The sequence below is a fragment of the Ictidomys tridecemlineatus genome, chromosome 1 (genome assembly GCF_052094955.1).
Source record: "Ictidomys tridecemlineatus isolate mIctTri1 chromosome 1, mIctTri1.hap1, whole genome shotgun sequence".
In the NCBI taxonomy this organism is placed as follows: domain Eukaryota; kingdom Metazoa; phylum Chordata; class Mammalia; order Rodentia; family Sciuridae; genus Ictidomys; species Ictidomys tridecemlineatus.
The window spans coordinates 72,753,076-72,770,419 of record NC_135477.1 but is presented as its reverse complement, the minus strand read 5'-3'; the positions used below and the strand labels follow the sequence as shown (position 1 = coordinate 72,770,419).

The 17,344-nt window shown below is 34.3% G+C and overlaps 1 protein-coding gene and 1 pseudogene across 20 annotated transcripts in view; one reads left to right on the top strand and one right to left on the bottom strand.

Moving 5' to 3' along the window:
- Positions 1-17,344, top strand: part of Zfand4 (zinc finger AN1-type containing 4) — an 89,388-nt gene that overhangs the window by 46,778 nt on the left and 25,266 nt on the right. For 14 of the 20 annotated variants that reach the window (XR_002485545.3, XR_005728022.2, XR_002485544.3 and 11 more), the window contains 3 exons: positions 8,699-8,774; positions 9,877-9,944; positions 14,556-14,742. The exons of 1 other annotated variant lie outside the window; for it this stretch is intronic. Coding sequence is in view for 15 of the 19 variants with exons in the window: in XM_021735751.3 (XP_021591426.2) it covers positions 8,699-8,774; positions 9,877-9,944; positions 14,556-14,742 (331 nt within the window). In the remaining 4 variants the exon portion in view is untranslated. The remainder of the gene's footprint in view (positions 1-8,698; positions 8,775-9,876; positions 9,945-14,555; positions 14,743-17,344) is intronic. 5 more of the 20 variants (XM_078042346.1, XM_078042348.1, XM_040272647.2 and 2 more) reach the window with 5 other exon arrangements.
- On the bottom strand, positions 11,788-13,584 carry LOC120885368 (small ribosomal subunit protein eS25 pseudogene; annotated as a pseudogene).

Sequence of the window (17,344 nt, the reverse complement as noted above, 5' to 3'; positions counted from 1 at the left end):
CTAGTCATTTTTAACTGACTAACATTGGTAGCAGTCTTAAGACAAGGGTAAAGAGGCATGCTAAGCAGATGGGTCCTGTCCCCTTTGCTTTGGCATTGAGAATGTCAGTCCTGACTTGCTCCAGTTTCTTTTCTATGGGAGAGAATTGGTGTGTGGGACAGAGGAAGACTTGAGACAACTGATGGTAGAAGACCAGAGAGACTTCCTGATGCTGCATGAAGGTCTTAGGTCCAGAGTCTGACCTGGGCAGTCCTCAGGGATACAAAGTATCAAATACTATCTTTCTGTTTCTGACTGACTTGGCCCAGTGGTGGAGGGCATCCTCACCTGATGAATCTTGGATCCTGAGATGATCTTAGTCTGATTAGATCTAAGGTCTTCAGGAAAGAGATAACCCATTCATCCTCAGAGTGTAAGCCAAATATTCTCTCTCCTCCTCTGCAGAAATGCCTCTTCTACATGTATTTCCTGGTGCTCAAGATACTACCAACTACTCTGTGTGTCCTATTGATAACCCAATTATTTCACCTTCTCTCTCTCAAGTACCTAAACGGAGTCTCTAGGGAACTTCGGGCTTTTAAATGCTTTCATGACCTAAACCCCAAGCCCATCCCCACCTGTGGTCTTGCATGCCTAAATTAATATATTTTTCTCTGGTTAGCCTTGTTTTGTCTAACTGGAGTTTCTTTTCTTTTTTTTTTTAAATCCCTCTCTATTTTTTTCTACTTTTTCTAGAGACCAAATATTCAAAGGTTAACTCTCAAAGAAAAAGAGCTGCTCTTTTGGCAAATCCTAAGGAAGGAGATAACAGTGGTGATGGTAGGAGCAGATCTGTCTTCATGGAGGATAGGTGGCCACCTGAACCTTTGATTTCAGCATCCATCAGGGCTAACAGACCCTGCTTCTAACATTCCAATTGTACAGGCTAACCTCATGCCTAGGTCAAACTGTAAAAATCTTTGACCAGCTCTATTTTAATTTCTAAAGGGTTAAATCTAAAAGACATAATGCTATAATTTTGTCTCTTACCTGTGGGGCATAGGATTGTTTCAGAATATGAATGTAAGAATATGGAAAATTAGAAGGGAAAAGATTTGATGCTAAAGTCCAAGGTGAAAGGGGACAAACTAAGGATATAAACAAGCTATAGAATGTAAGTAAGTTGCAAAAAGTCTGTGGAAGGTAAATCTCAAAGAGCTCCTGTATGTGATTAACTTGGCTATATATAATCAGCACAGTTAAAATTATCCAAGGGTTTTTCCTAAGGTTAACTTTTAATATGAAAATTATCTTATGTTTAGAAACAAGAAGGGCTCCTTAAAACATTAATCCGCTCTTATTATCAAGATAAGTTCTTGTGTCTGTTAGGTTTTATTACTTAGGAAAACTAAGTCTTAAAGGGATTAACGTTTGTACCTCTTTTAAAATCTTTTAAATGATTACTTTGTAACTGAGCAAATAAACAACTGTTATTTTAGGTTATTACAATATAGTGGACACCCCTAAATATATGTGGCCAGAGATACTTCTGAGAACTGTTTGAGCCTTGTCTAAGTGTTAATGTAAAAGTTTGTGAAATGTTAGTTTATGGAGGTTTACAGGCAAAATAACCAGTAAGTGCTCTCTTTTATACAAAGTATCTGACATAGGATGGCATTGACATTTTAAGACCTGGCTTATATATGTTTACTTTGAACAAGTCAGTTTCTAATCATTAGCACATATATAACAGATTTAAGGCTATCCATTGATTTTTGCTAGTACTGCTAATCCATGCAGACCCCTGATTATTGTTACTTTATATTATAGATTCTAAATTTTACTTTAAAAGTTAAACTTAGTTAATATAAGGACACCTGTATAATTATGATCCTAACCATTACTGGCTTCACTGTATACTATATTTATGTTCTTCAAGTATACAAGTCTTTTAAAATATAAAGCTTAACCTACAATTGTCTGTAGCAATAGTCTCCTTCAGATTTATATAGAAATAAGGAATTTAGTTGATATTTATATCATTTAATGTTTTGTAACTGGATAAAGGTAACCTGTTATCAATAAGTTATACATAAAATTTTGTGTTACTCTTTACAGTGTGATTGGAATTAAATTTATTTTTGGAAGGTAAAAAATATCATGAATAGGTATTGAATTTTATAAAGGTTTTTTTTTCCCCAACATCTCTAGATGGGTTTCTGTCACCTTGTAATTATTACTGTGATATATGATATTAATAGATTCCTTAGTATTGAACCAACTTGCCTTCCTCAACTATATTCTACTTGGTTAAGGTAAAGATTTTCTTTGTGTACTTGTGGAGCCTGTTTTCAAATATAAATATTTTTTAAATGAATTTGTATGAATTGGTCTATAGTTTTCTTTTTCTTTTTTAATTCTCTTAGATTTAGTAGTTAATGGTATTCGCTTCTTCCTGGGTTAGGAAGTTTTTATGTATATGCTTTGGAAAAATTGTAGATCTTAGAGTTTACTTTATCTCATTAAAATTTTGGTGAAATCCTGTGAATCCCTCTGGGTCTGGTGTTTTTAATTTTGGTATAGTTCCTGAGTAACATTTCCTAGTTCCTCTAAGAACATTTATCTGTTTAACCTTTCTAACTTTAACTTTGTTAATCTAACATTTCCTAGTATGTTATTGCCTTGATATTTATTATTTTTATGTATTTGTTATTTCTTTTTTTTTCCTTGACAAAGTTTGCTAAAAGTTTGTTGACTTTTTAATAATGGAATTTCCTTTTACTTTTTTTCTATTTTCTGTCTCATTGTGTTCTGCTTTCATCTTTATAGTTTCTTTTCTTATGCTTTTGGTTTACTTTGTTTTTCTTTTCTTTTTTTGAGATAATAATTTATTTTTATTTTATTTATATTTGTTTAATACTGGATGTTCTCTTCTGATAACTGTCATTGTTGTTGTTGTTGTTATTATTAGGTACTAGGGATTGAACTCAGGGGCACTGTACCACTAAGCTACATCCACAGCCCTTTTTAATTTTTATTTTGAGACAGGGTCTTGCTAAGTTGGAGAGGCTAACCTTGAACTTTTGATCTTCCTGCTTTAGTCTCCTGAGTCAGTAGGATTACAGGTGTGTGCCACTGTGCCTGGCACATAATTTTTTTTTTTTAAATTCTGTACTTTGTATATATTCTTTCAGTCAAATTCTGATAATTTTTGATTTTCAGATACAAATGATTTTCATATATCCAAATGCTTGAGTATTTTTAACTCTGAGGTGAGGACTTAACAATATCCTTCTACTTCATGATTTCTTTTTCAGGATGAATTTTTCTTTAGTTGATATATGTGGGGTTTCATTTTCTTGTTTGTACCATTAACTCTTATGCACCTGTTCATTTTTCTCTTGCTTATTTTTGTGATCTTGGTGTTTAAAATAATCTTTAAGATTGTTTGAATGAGAGCTGGGGATGTGGCTCAAGTGGTAGCGCGCTCGACTGGCATCCTCAGCACCATATACAAACAAAGATGTTGTGTCCGCCGAAAACTAAAAAATAAATATTAAAAAAATTCTCTCTCTCTCTTAAAAAAATATTGTTTGAATGATGCATTTTCTATCAGTGTAGCATTGACCAGAAATCAAATAAATGGTCTATAAGACATCTTCCTGTGGTTTGGTGTTTATGGTGGTGGTGTAAATTCCCCAATTTTGTGATGTTCTCTTGTCTTGCAGGACTCTTTATCCTTTGTTTCTTTTCTCTTTAACCATCAAATCACTAAGGGGTTTGAAGGAAAGTTCTTCAAGTAAGTAGCCTTGGACCAACCCAGTTTTTGCTCTTTCTCACATGTAGCACTCAGAAATGGCTATATAATGCTGGGGATATAAAAGCCTGGGGTCTGTTCCAGGCCCTCAGGGACCAGGATGTCCTTCAGTTCTTGAGAATGTCATGTAGAACCAAGTTTAAAAACCCAGGAGAGGCTGCTTTATGGGGCCCCTCAGTTGCAGTCTAGGTAGGGCATACTTAGTCTCCATCTGCCCCAGGCTTCTTTTCTTATTTGTGAGGGAGTGACTGGAGATGAGTACTAGGTTGCTAGATTTAGCTGTGTAATAAGTAAAATCCCACTTCCTGTAACTAGTGTGTGAGTATTCTGTCTCACTGGAGTCTGATAAGTTGGTAGCTAATATACAGTGAAACTGCTTCACATGCTACTCTTTTTATCTGTTGTAATTTTTTTTTTAATCTCCTACAGAAGCTTCTTCAGGGGTGGGGTTGTGGTTCATCGGTAGAGCACTCGCCTAGCACACGAGAGGCCCTGGGTTTGATCCTCAGTGCCACATAAAAATAAATAAACAAAATAAAGGTATTGTGTCCAACTACAACTAAAAAAATAAATATTTTAAAAAGAAGCTTCTTTAAATTGTTATTAGTGCCCCGACCTACCTTTTGGTAAATGTTCATACCCAGGGTGACCTTTATCTTCTGGTGTTTTTTTTTTTTTTAAATCAAGTTTAGGACTAATACTAACTTCCTTCTCTGTCTAACCTATGGTTTTTCTCAATTAACCTTGTAAGGGTGGGAGCATGAGGTATTCTGCACTGAGATGGGGTGATTGACCCTTTTTATTTACAATTATCTTGAAATTTGTACATTCTCTATCTTGAAGTTATAATGTTTTATGACAGGGTTTCTATATAGATTTATATCCCTTCATAATATTCTCTTGTTTGGAAGAAAACATTGACAGATGGGATCTGTGGTCCCTTTTTCTTTAATTACCCAGAAGTTCTATTGATTCTGCTTCTGTGGTTTATTCTAGATGCATATATAAACATGTTCTCACATGCATCTGTCTGAAAAATTCTTTAAAAAGACACAAGAAACACCTTTGAGTCATTACAATATATATACAAACATACTCAATTATGACTGAATATTTGTCCCCCCAACACACACACCAAATTCTTAGGTTGAGGTCTTAACCCTCAATTGGGGCCTTTCTGAGGTAAATAATGTTACAATGAGGTCATAAGCATTGTGCCCTCATGATGATTGTTATGGTTTAAATATATGTTCCCCAAAACCTCATGTGTAAGACAATGCAAAAAGGCTTAGAGATGAAGTAATTTGACTGTGAAAGCCTTAATTAAATCAGTGAATTAATCTTCTGATCAGTATTAACTGAGTGGAAACTGAGGCAGATAGGGTGTTGATGAAGGAGGTGGGTCCCTAGGGATGTGCCTTTGGGGTATATATTTTGTTTTTATTGAGCAGAGCTCGCCCTCTCTCTGCTTTTTGGTGCATTGCTTTGAGCTATTTTCCACCACCACTACTTTCTGCCATGATGTTCTGCCTCATCTCAGGAATGGAGTCAGCCATCTATGGACTGAAACCTCTGAAACCATGAGCCCCCAAATAAACTTTTCCTTCTCTAATTGTTCTTGTCAGGTCTTTTGGTCACAGAAGTGAAAAAGCTGACTAAAACAGTGGGATTAGTGTCTTTATAAGAAGAGGCACCAGAGAGCTCCCCATCTCTCTGCTGTCACACAAAAAAAGTCACCAGAGTACATAATGAGATGGCAGCTGCCTTCATGCCAATAAAAGAATCCTCAGAGTGAAACCTGCCTTGCTCCTTGATCTGGGGGTTCTGGTCTCTAGAGCTGTGGGAAATAAATTTCTGTTTAAATCACCTGGTCTGTGTGTTTTGTTATGCTAGCCTGAGCAGTAAATTATATGTGTACACACACACACAAACGTATGTATTTATTCTCAGATGCATGCACATTCACATGTTGCTTAATCATGTAAACCTAAAAAGGAATTAGGGAGATTTTCTAAATATTAGTTAAATTTATTTGAGAATAGAATAGAAATATGCATGTATTCAAAGAATTTGAGACAAGGGGAAGTTTCTAAAACTTCAGAAATAAGGATTACATAAGTAGTTTGCAATCATAGTTCTTAGTCATAAAGATTTCTAATAAGGTTGGTGCTGGTCATAGGTTAAACAAGGAAATTGCTTGGCAGAAGTTCTTACAGAAGTATTTTTTGTATAAGGTTGTAGTGGCCTTTATGCAAGCTTGTGATTCTGGCAATCTTTTGCAATAGTTATCATCAGGCAATTGTGTGAGAACCCTTACTTCATTACCTTCTGCTTTTATTTATCTTTTTTTTATTGTTTTTAGGGTTGATACAAGCAACTTCATTTTTATCCTGATAACTTTTGCAATCATAAATTTGTTTATAATAGTGAAAAATTGGATAGATGAAAATAATCTCTTAGTAGAATGATTGGGTAAATCATGTAAGGCAGAAATATAACTTGGAGTCCCATTTAGTTATTTAAAAAATGTACATTTTTGCTGACATGAAAAAATGTATACAATATATTAAATGAAAAAAGTTTACTAAACAGTTTTACAAAGTACAATCCCATTCTATTAAAAATAGATTTTACTAGATTTAGGATTGCACATGTTTTTTTTTTCCATTATAATTTTTTGTATTGTCTGTTTTTTTCACAAGTGGTTATTTTGATGATTGATATTTTCATTTGAAAGAAACTTTTAAAACACTGTTGAATGGCAAGGTGCTTCTTTACATGTGCAAGGATCTGGGTTCTATTCCCAAGAGTGCACACACATACACACACAAAAAAGCAAATAAATAAAAAAATGTGTATGTATGCAGTCTATTTGGGGGGCGGGGAATTTTTTTTTAAGAGAGAGAATCTTTTTTTTTTTTTTTTTGGTAGATGGACACAACACAATGCCTTTATTTTTATGTGGTGATGAGAATCAAACCCAGGTCCCGCTCATGCTAAGGAGCGCTTTACTGCTGAGCCACAATCCTAGCCCGGGAAATTTGTTTTATAGAATAAATTCTTCTGGACTTAGGCTTGTAATAATTGTTGAGGTTGCCAGATTTAGAAAATAAAAATTCAGCAACCCTGTCTTAGAGCAGAATTGGTTTGTTTTATAAATTTTAGATTCAGAAAGTGCTAATGGTAGAGGAACACCAGTCTTTTTCAGTGTGCAAGAAAAGAAGCTGAAGCTCACAGAGCTTGATGACTTTTTCTCAGTCATCCAACAACTAGCAGTCAGGAACCCAGCTCAATCATGGACATTATATTGTCTGCTAAAGGATGGCTATGTCTATTAAAAGTAGTTAAGTAGTATTTAAGCAGTGTCAACTGTCTCTTCAATCCAGCGCTAAGTTTCAGTTACAAAATAATGTTCCAAATGTTGATTGAATGTAAACATAGTGTTACTTGCCCAAATTGCTTTGTCTACTTATGCTAATGAAATTCTGGAAATTTGATTGAAAAGATGATCTTGGTGCATTAATATTTAATATGATAATACTTTCAGAGTGAAATAATTTCTAGCTTAGAAACCTTTTTTTTTTTTTTACTGGCATTTTCTTTTTGCTGAGCATTTAATTAATATTCACATTTCCTGACAACCAACACTTTTGCTGATTTCTTAGAGATGAGTGAGCATAAAGATTGTGCAGTCTCTTTAGGCACCCTTCACACCTTTGATCCCCCACATACTCTCAGTGTCCCAATTAATTCTCTTTTCTTGGGTGTTATCTCCTGTGAAATGGGGTGTCTATTGGTGCCCCTTCACAAGCTTGCTGGTACAGTTAAGTTATGATAACATAGGTCAAGTGCATAAAATAGTACCTGGCTTATAGTAGTAAAAGTTAACACATTATTTCTGGTCTACTTATTTTGTAGTATCATAAGCAAAAGCAACTTGAAAAGACAAGTATGTGAGATATTTGAAAAAGATTTTCATCAATATTGGTAGTATTAAGTGTTCTATTAATTAGATAATGGTCATTCCTTGAATAATATAATTTGAACTTGCTTAGGACAATTAAATGTGGAATTTATTAAAATGATAATTAGAATTATTATGCTCAAGTTTATAATCTGCCTTAATATTCTTTTTTTTTTTTGATACCAGGGATTGAGCGCTTAACCACACTTAACCACTGAGCCACATTCCAGCCCTTTTTATTTTTAATTTAGAGACAGGGTCTCACTAAGTTTCTAAGGGCCTTGCTAAGTTACTGAGGTTGGCTTTGACCTTTCAAACCTCCTGCCTCAGCCTCTCAAGTCACTGGAATTACAGACATGCATCAATGCCTGGCTGCCTTAATATTCTTTTTACCTCATAAGAAATGTAAAGAAAAGGTCTTATGGACTATCATTTTCAACATTAAAAATTTCCCATAATTTAAGTTTTTTTTTCTTTTGGTTGTACAAGGTATGGAACCCAGAGGCTTAATAGCCAAGTACCCTGCCACTGAGCTACATCCCAAACCCAAACCATAAGATACTTTCAACACTGAATGTAACCAAATGGATACTGTCTTTTGCAGCATTAAAACAATCTTTTAGTCCTTAAACTCTTTGAGGAATGACTCATGCTATATCTTGCCTTTCATAGGGCTCCCTGATTTTATACATTGTTTCAGGGCCAGAAAGTGAACTGAAACATACTCTTCTCAAGTGAATAAGTTAGATTTCACCTAACTTTAATACTTTAATCATAATTTTTACCAATGATTCTGTAAACTTTATCTAAGCAGCTAGCATTCAATTTAGAAATGTATTTCTTAGTATACTTAATTCTTTAATGGAATAGCTTTGTATCATACTCATTTGGAGATGCTATTGAATTGTTAACACTCTTTATTATCACCTTCCCCTAAGGTATTCCCATCTGTCATCAGCACTTAATTTGGAATAACATGGAACTTGAAGATGATTATTGCTTGAATGATTACAAGTGAGTGTAACTGCGTATTAGCTGATTCATAGGCATTCAGTTTTATGACTCTGTATACCAGTGTTTTTCTTCTGAATCCTTGGATTATCTCTCTTCTGAATAGCTCTGATTTCTGGATTTCATTATAAAATTCTGAACTATAGATATGTTGGGTCGTTACCCCATCTTTGTCTTTTGATACTTGTGTTTTGCCTTTTCATTTTCATGTTAAGCTGTTTATCTCCCACCTTTATACATCTTGCCTTCTTTGATTCTTTCTTTGAATATTGACCCATTCTCATCTGGCCATGTTTCCTCTTCCTTCCATTTTCACAAATTCTAGGAATATGGAATTGCTCTCCACCAAATCTTTTCTCATTAAGCCCTGCTTCTGTTACTAAGCGACCCTGTGTGCACTAGTGATTACAAACATACTTTTTGGCTTTTTGTGTCTTTTCCTCTTTCCTCTCACATAATTCATTACTCTTAAGAAAAGAAACAAAAGAATGAGTGGTAGTGTGAAGAGTACTAGAAGAGTACTGGGAGTTAGGAGACCTAGTAGATTTGCTATTTTCCCATACTGAATAGAGTTGCCATTTTCCAATACTTCGGGTCTTGGGCAAGCCTCTTACCTGGGCCTCTTTCTCCTTACATGTGGCATGAAGAGACTAAGCTACATGATTACACTCACTTCCAGTACTCCCTTCCAGTACTTTGAATTTCACATCATATTTAAGGCTTATGAAAACTTCTAAACATTTTTTGGAGGGGAGTACTGGGAATTTAACTCAGGGGCACTCAGACACTGGGCCTATTTTATATTTTATTTAGAGATAGAGTCTTACTGAGTTGCTTAGTGCCTCCCTTTTGCTGAGCCTGGCTATGAACTTACAATTTTTCTGCCTCGGCCTCCCGAGCTGCTGGGAGTATAGGTTTGTGTCACCGTGCTTTGCCATTTTTGTTATTTATACAGGCAAATACATTTTATATTTAATAATACTATTGTATCTTTTTATATTTTATAGAGTAGGTACTATGGCTAATAAACCAGCACATAGTTAGTGTTACATTTAAACTGAGTATTTTGATGATTATAGTTTGTTTTTGTGTTAACTATTCACAGCATTTCAGAAGGTTGTACCTTGAAGCTGGTATTGGCTATGCGTGGTGGACCTATAAATACTAGAAAAGGTAGGCATATATTATAGCAATTAGACAATTATATTCTTCAAGCAATTTAACAATAATAAATTTCAAGTCAACATTTTTAGTCAAGTTCCCTTTATGCTATTAGGTCTTAGAAGAATTGCATTTGTTTCTTTAGGCATTACTCTTTATAAGCTAAGTATTTAGAGCTTGGAACTCTGAAATATATTCTAGAAAGTCTAATGGCTCCTGATTCAATCCAAGACGATTTAAAAATAAACCTCACAGTATAGGAAAAAGAAATGGAGTGATATAGTCTAAATATTATGTTATCATTGCCTTTAGGTTCATACTAGTCTTGCTTTTATTTTATCTACTGAGTCTTTAATTTCTAGACTAATGATTGCTATGGAAAATTGCAGAGTTTTTGATGCAGCTGGGTTTTATGAATATTTTTCTGGCCTTGGTTGAATCTTTTCTCAGAATGTGGTTGGTCTCTAGAGACCATTCATTTATCCAACAAATATATAGTGAGCATCTGTGATATTTAGTTTCATGTCCCAAATGCAGTAAATATGGGGGACAAAGTCCATGCTTTATGATGCTGCCACAAATAAATGTATAAGAATTGATATAATTTCAAGTGGTTGTAAGTGCTTTTCAGGAAACAAGATAATATGATAATGTCTGTGGAAGTAGGATTATAGGAAGAGCCCTTGGAAAAGATGATATGGATAGAAACTTGATTAACAAGAAGATTGTAGGCACAGGAAGAGCTGGAAGTGTTCACATTGACTCTTGATTCAGGTAGGTCACATCCCTACCAAGTTGAGGCATCTATTCAGAACACTCCTGCTCCTCCTGCTTTTGTGCATCTCATTTCGAGGAAGGCTTTTCTTTATTTGATTCTTTACAAACCAGATAAATTAAGGTTAAGTATTAATCCTACTGCAAGACTACTTCCACATATCAAATTATATACTGTCTGGCTTCATAACTTTGGTTAAAAAATAGAATTATTGGGCTGGGGATGTAGCTCAGTGGTAGAGTACTTTGCCTAGCATTTATAAGACCCTGGGTTCAATCCCCAGTACTTTTAAGAAAACAAACATACAAGAATAACAAAAAGTACAAATATTATTACCACCCTTTTCTTACCTACCTCGAGGGGTTTTGTGAAAGGTGTTCTACTGTTCTGCTTAGGTTAGAGAAAGCAAAAGTAGTAACTTTAGGAATGGTTAAATAGCACTCTTGACATTAGGAACTTTCTAAGAATTAGAGTTAAAAAATAGTTTTAATGTTTATAGTAAGCAATGTTTATAGTAACAATTCTTAGGATAGTATAAGAACCCTAAGTGTTTACTGCGCCATTATGTTAAGATACAATTAAATAGTGTTTAATGGCATGTGAATTCCATTGTTAATGTATTGTTTTTTAAATTTTGTAGTTGTAGATGGACAGAATGCCTTTATTTTATTTCTTTATTTTTATGTGGTGCTGAGGATCAAACCCAGTACCTCACACATGCTAGGCAAGCACTCTACTACTGAGCTACAGCCCCAGTCCCTTGTTAATGTACTTTTAAAAGTTGTCTATGTGTCTTTAAACCAAAGTATTTAATCAAAAGTATTTACTTAATACAAAAGTATTTACTTTTTCTTACTGGGACTAAAATTATTTTATATGTATATGAAAATGAGTGTTAATAATACATATAGTGTTTTGTATATATGTTTATATAATATTTATATTTAATATATAAGATATTTATATATAAAATATATAGATTTTTTAAAGCAGAAATGAAAGGCATCAATCACTAGCTTTTAGTAGTTGAATGCTTTTATAAAGTTTTATTTTTCCAAATGTACAGTTGGTTGGACCTGTTCATGCATCTTTACTAGCAGCTGGGCATCTTCACGTTTGGTATTTCTGGTGTAAATTACTTGAGCTCTGTGTTTTGAAACCAGTTTGATAAGTCTTTTACTAAGGAGGTCCTGAGGGTTTCCCTGGCCAGGGAACCTCAAATCTTCCGTCTCTGAGACCACAACTGGGGATGTAAGCTTGTAGTTGGAAATTTCCAAGCAGAGTTTGTCATGAGTAGCTTTGTCCAACAAGATTAGATTGTTGAGCTTGACTGAAACTTTGCCTTTGGACCACTTCTTCTTTTTTGACCTTACCTTCAGATTTGTTCACTGGGTCCTTGTCATTCTTGGTCAGCTTTCCAGCATCTTCTTTCTATCATCCTTGGGTGGCACTGTGAAGCTCAAAGAGCAGAGACTGTTCCTGGTACCTCTCTGAAATGTCAGACAAAAAAGAAGCTCTGCTCACAAATAGGCCCAGAAACCTTTGCCCGCTGTGCCTCTAATAATTGAAGCTTTGTAATAAAGTCTGTCTAATAATTTTCCCTTAAACTTTCTGTGCCATGTTTGTGATTTAAAAATCTGCACTGAACTTATGTTTTAATATTTAAAATTAAGTTTTTAATAATTTTACTTTTATTGAATTAACTTTTATAAAAATTAAATGCTTGATATTATCTACCATGGGTAATTAAAAACTTTGTAAAAAAGACAACTTGATCCAGATTTAGGACTTCTCCATAATGTATTCAAGAAATCATATTTTATTGCATTTTTTAATTTGTTCTATTTAGTTATACATGATAGTGGAGTCAATTTTGATATATATTTATAAACATGGAGTGTATTTTATTCCAGTTAGGATCCCAGTGTTGTGGATGTACAGGAAATCATATTTAAAGCTAATTTAGTCTTGCTATTTCAAATAAGTACCTTTATCATTTGAATTCCAATAGTATTTAGCATTGTACAAATACTTCCTTTCTAGAATTAAATTGTACCCTAAGTCCATATGTATTACTTTATAGCTGATAAAATCCAAATGCCTTTTCTTTTGTGAAAAGACAAGTATAAACATACATACATATACATATACATATATATATATACATATATATATATATATATATATGTATATATATATATGCTGTTACTTATTCAGGAAAGGTTTTTAATGTGGCTTTAGTAACAGCAGTAGCAAGCCTAAAATATTGATATCTTAATTTTTATTTCTTAGTAATATAATGTAAAATATTACTAAACTTAAAAAGGGCAAGGACTTATTTGAAAAAATTTTTAAATATTTATATACTTTGTGTCTGTCAAAGAGCTAATCAAAATATTTAAATAATTATTTTATTAAAAAGCTAAATCTTATTATATTTCTATACTTTTATGTTTTATAAGTAATGATATGAATTTAGGATATGGGAACATCTTTGATGTTTTACCTAATTACATTCAGAGTTTAATTTTTTTTTTCCACTGGTTTCACTTGTTTATTTAGTACTGGGGATTGAACCCAGGGAAACATTACCACTAAACTACGTCCCCAGCCCTTGTTAAATTTTGAGACAGGATCTCACTAAGTTGCTGAGGGTTTTGCTAAATTGCTGAGGTTGCTGGCCTCAAACTTTTAATCCTCCTACCTCAGCATCTCAATTTGCTGGGATTACAGGCATGTGACATCACACATGGCTCACATCTTTTTAAAAAGTAGTATAACATTGTGATTCTGTTAGTAAATAAAAGTTGTGAAGCTTACATAATTGTTGCCTCTTTTAGGAGAGAACAAATAGTCTTGCAGCATGACATGGCACATTTTTTTCCCCTCAAACAGACTCCCAGGTCTACTGGAACATTCATCCTATGAGCCTGCAGTCTCTTGATACCTATTCCCACCACCAGGGGTAAAAATCAATGGACATTGTGGAGATGATCAGGTTGTAATGATGGCTGCGATTGTCATTCTAGCTTGAGGACAACTGTGGACCACTAGAATCTGCCATTTGGGGGGCCTTCAGAGTGGCTTCTGTGTGCTCTGATTGGACACATCTGGACACATGGATACCTTTCAGGACAATTGGAGTCCTGGGAGGATCTTTTTCAGAAACAACATATTGACCATTCACACATTTTAATTTAGTATAGTAAATGATCTCTCTTGTTCTGGGTTATATTGTCTACTTGAGTGTTTGCCTAGCATGTATAAAGCAATGGGTTCAATCTTCAACACTACCAAAAAAGAAACAAATCTAAGAATAACTCAGCCATTATATAAAACTAGAAAGAGGAAGTGCTTCTCATTTCTTAGATATGTCTTCCAATTGTGAATATGTGTGCATTTTTATTTTTTAGCCTAAAGTAAGTTTATTGTTGCTTTTTAATTATTAATTGTTGGAATCAATATTTAAAAATATAGAAAGAGAAGGTTTACAGTGAAAATAACCATAGATAATGATGTCATAGAATCAGCAAATATGTGGACTCCAATAGCATGCACACACACACACACACACACACACGCGCGCGCGCACATACAAAACTATTGTTTTAGTTAAAGGGTCTTTGGACATAGAAGCATAGTAATGTGTTTTGTTTCTTTCATATTAATACAGCACAAGAATGCTGTATTAATGTAAAAACACCAAATACTTATCCAAAGAATGTCATGTACATATTATATGCACAAAGTGGTTGTTCAAATTCAGCACATTATATCCTGTCACTGTATGGAGACGCACAAAAGTTGATGTAAATTGAAAGCTTGTTTGTCAATTTTTCCATTTGTAGTTCCTGTGGAAGATCCACTTAGGGAGATGGCTGAGTACATGGATTCCAGTCGAGATGAGGTCTGGGAGAAGACCTCCTGCAACAAACAAGTTACATATTTGGTATACCGAGAAGGAGATCAATTGAATTTCTTTCGTGTAGTAGATAGGGGAGATGGCACTTTAACACCATTATCTGAATCTTTAAGGTAAATAGGTTTTCATTTGCATGTCTCACTTAGAAAAGGACAATATCAGACGTTATACTCCATAAACCTTTATGTTTATCTTATGTTGTCAAGATATTATTGGTATTACAACAAAATTGACTAAATGTCATGCATCTTCCTCGCTCCTCCCCCTAATATATAATTCTGAAATTATCCTTCATATAATTGATACTTAAAAAGTTATTTCTAAAAGTTTCTTTTCATAGTAGAATTTTTTTCATAAAAAGATTTGTTTCTGTTACTTTATGAAATTTTGAGATACCTACTAGGTTATAGTCTTGTGATAATGTGTTATTATGTAACCCTGTAGAAAGTGTTAAACCCGAAGTTAGTATATTTTTTAAAAATTTAACTTCACTACTTGAAGATGGATAAATCTCTTTCCTTCTTTGTTTTTATTTTCCTACTCTGTAAAAGGGAGAGAAATACTATTTCTAAAATCAGAAAGGCAACCTCTGCAGATATTTAGCTAGGCAATAGAAAAATCAGGAAATTGGACAAAATAACTTCTAATTTTCTGCACATTCTAACTTCCTCTGATTCTTTATCTCCTTTCACTTTAAGTCATTAAATATTACTGAAATTTTATAGCTAGTCACTACCCTAGGTCCTGCTGTATAAAGATGATTATACCTACCTTCATTGAGCATACAATCTACTATTAATGGTGTTGGTGATATAATGTTCATATTCTGGGAAGACAGATGAAAGGGACTTCATTTTATCTGAAACATGGAGGGTTAGGGATACCTCTGAAAGGAAGAGAATATAACAAGGAATAGATGTTTGCCAAGCAGACAAAAAAAAAAAAGGTTTTATAGGTAACTGAAGTACATCTTACCCACCCCATCCCCCCCCAAAAAAAAGGAGGAGGAGGAAGAGGAGAAAACTAGTGGTAAAACTGTTAAAAGAAAAAAAAAACAACTTGTTTTTTGGAGAACAGTATCTGGAGGTTGGAAGTCTAGGCACAATAAAGCTGGTACTCTGCTGAGGGTATTTTATTGGTATTTTATGGGATATACACAAGGTATCAGCAAGTGTGCATTCTAATCTGCAGACTTGGGTGGGGAAGGGAATCTACTGTCAACTCATTCACATTGCTGACATAATTATTTCCTTTCAGTTATATGACTGAGGGCCATAGTTTTTGCTGGTCCTTGACTAGCAGCTATCTTCAGATCCCATTTGATTAATTCAGTATGAACTGATTTAGAGCCTATATTACATCTACAAACTCTCTTTACCTGTGTCACAATCAGTTGGCTAGAATTTAGTCATAGGTCATGCCCACCCTAAACAGTGCACCATACAGGGTAGGAACACCAGGACTGGGAACCATAGAAATTCCTTTAGGATTCTGCTTACCGCAGAGCACATGTGCAAGAAGGATTTTGTGTGTGTGTGTGTGTGTGTGTGTGTCTGTCTGTCTGTCTGTCTGTCTACAGAGAACAATAGGTGTTGACTGTCCTCTAATATATCATGGTCTGGTTAGCACTGTAAACCATGGCATCCACATATAGGCTAGATTAGATAAGGTATTGCAATTGAGAGCAACTGTCCTGGGCCATAGTAGAATTCCTTCACACCTATTTCTCCACATGCTGGCTCATGATTGTTTGAATTTCCTTCCTTAGTTCACCCTCTTTTGACTCTCCTAAAGAAGGAAATCTCGCTCCTCAGCCTAACATGAGGCCCGGAGAGCCTGACATCCTGTTTTCCAGGCCTCTTCATTATACCATGTTTTCATTCACCTTTTCCCTTTTGCATAAAATGTCATTTTCTCTTCTTGATTCAAATTTTCCTTGGCCAACTTTTAGCCTAAAATCTTCATCAAATATGATTAAAATCATATAATTGTCCCTCTCAAGATAATTCTCTGTTACGTATTTTTTTCCTTCCTTTTTCCTCATCTAGCACAATTGGACAAAGAAAGAAAAGGAGTAGATAGGAAAGGTAGTAGAAAACTATCTGATCATACATGAAGGACATTTATCCTGTCTATTCTAGAAGGGGCTTTATTACTCTACAACAGGGGCCACAAACTTTTTCTGTAAAGGTCCCCTGATAGTAACTGTTTTGGAATTGTTGAACCAAGAGATAAGATAAAAGATATTATTTTTAAAAATATTTTTTCAGTTGTAAATAGACACAATAACTTTGTTTTTATTTTTATGTGGTACTGGGGATCAAACCCAGTGCCTCACACATGCTAGGCAAGTGCTCCATCACTGAGCCACAACCCTGGCTCAAATAAAAGATATTATGTAAGTAGTTTTGTAACAAGAGAGGAAACAAAAATTCACAAAACTTTTACTGGCAAAATTCAAAAGATAAGAATAATAATTGTGCTAGGCATGGTGGCCCACACACCTTTAATCCCAGCAACTCAGGAAGCTAAGACAGAAGGATTGAAAATTTGAGGCCAGTGTCAACATCTTAGAGAGACCCTGTTTTAAAATTTAAAAAGGGGTGGGAAAATAGGTCAGTAAAGTGCTCCCTGGGTTCAAAACCAAGTTTAAGAAAAAACAATAAATGACTACATTTTTAGTTATCAGCAGACACAACATCTTTGTTTATATGT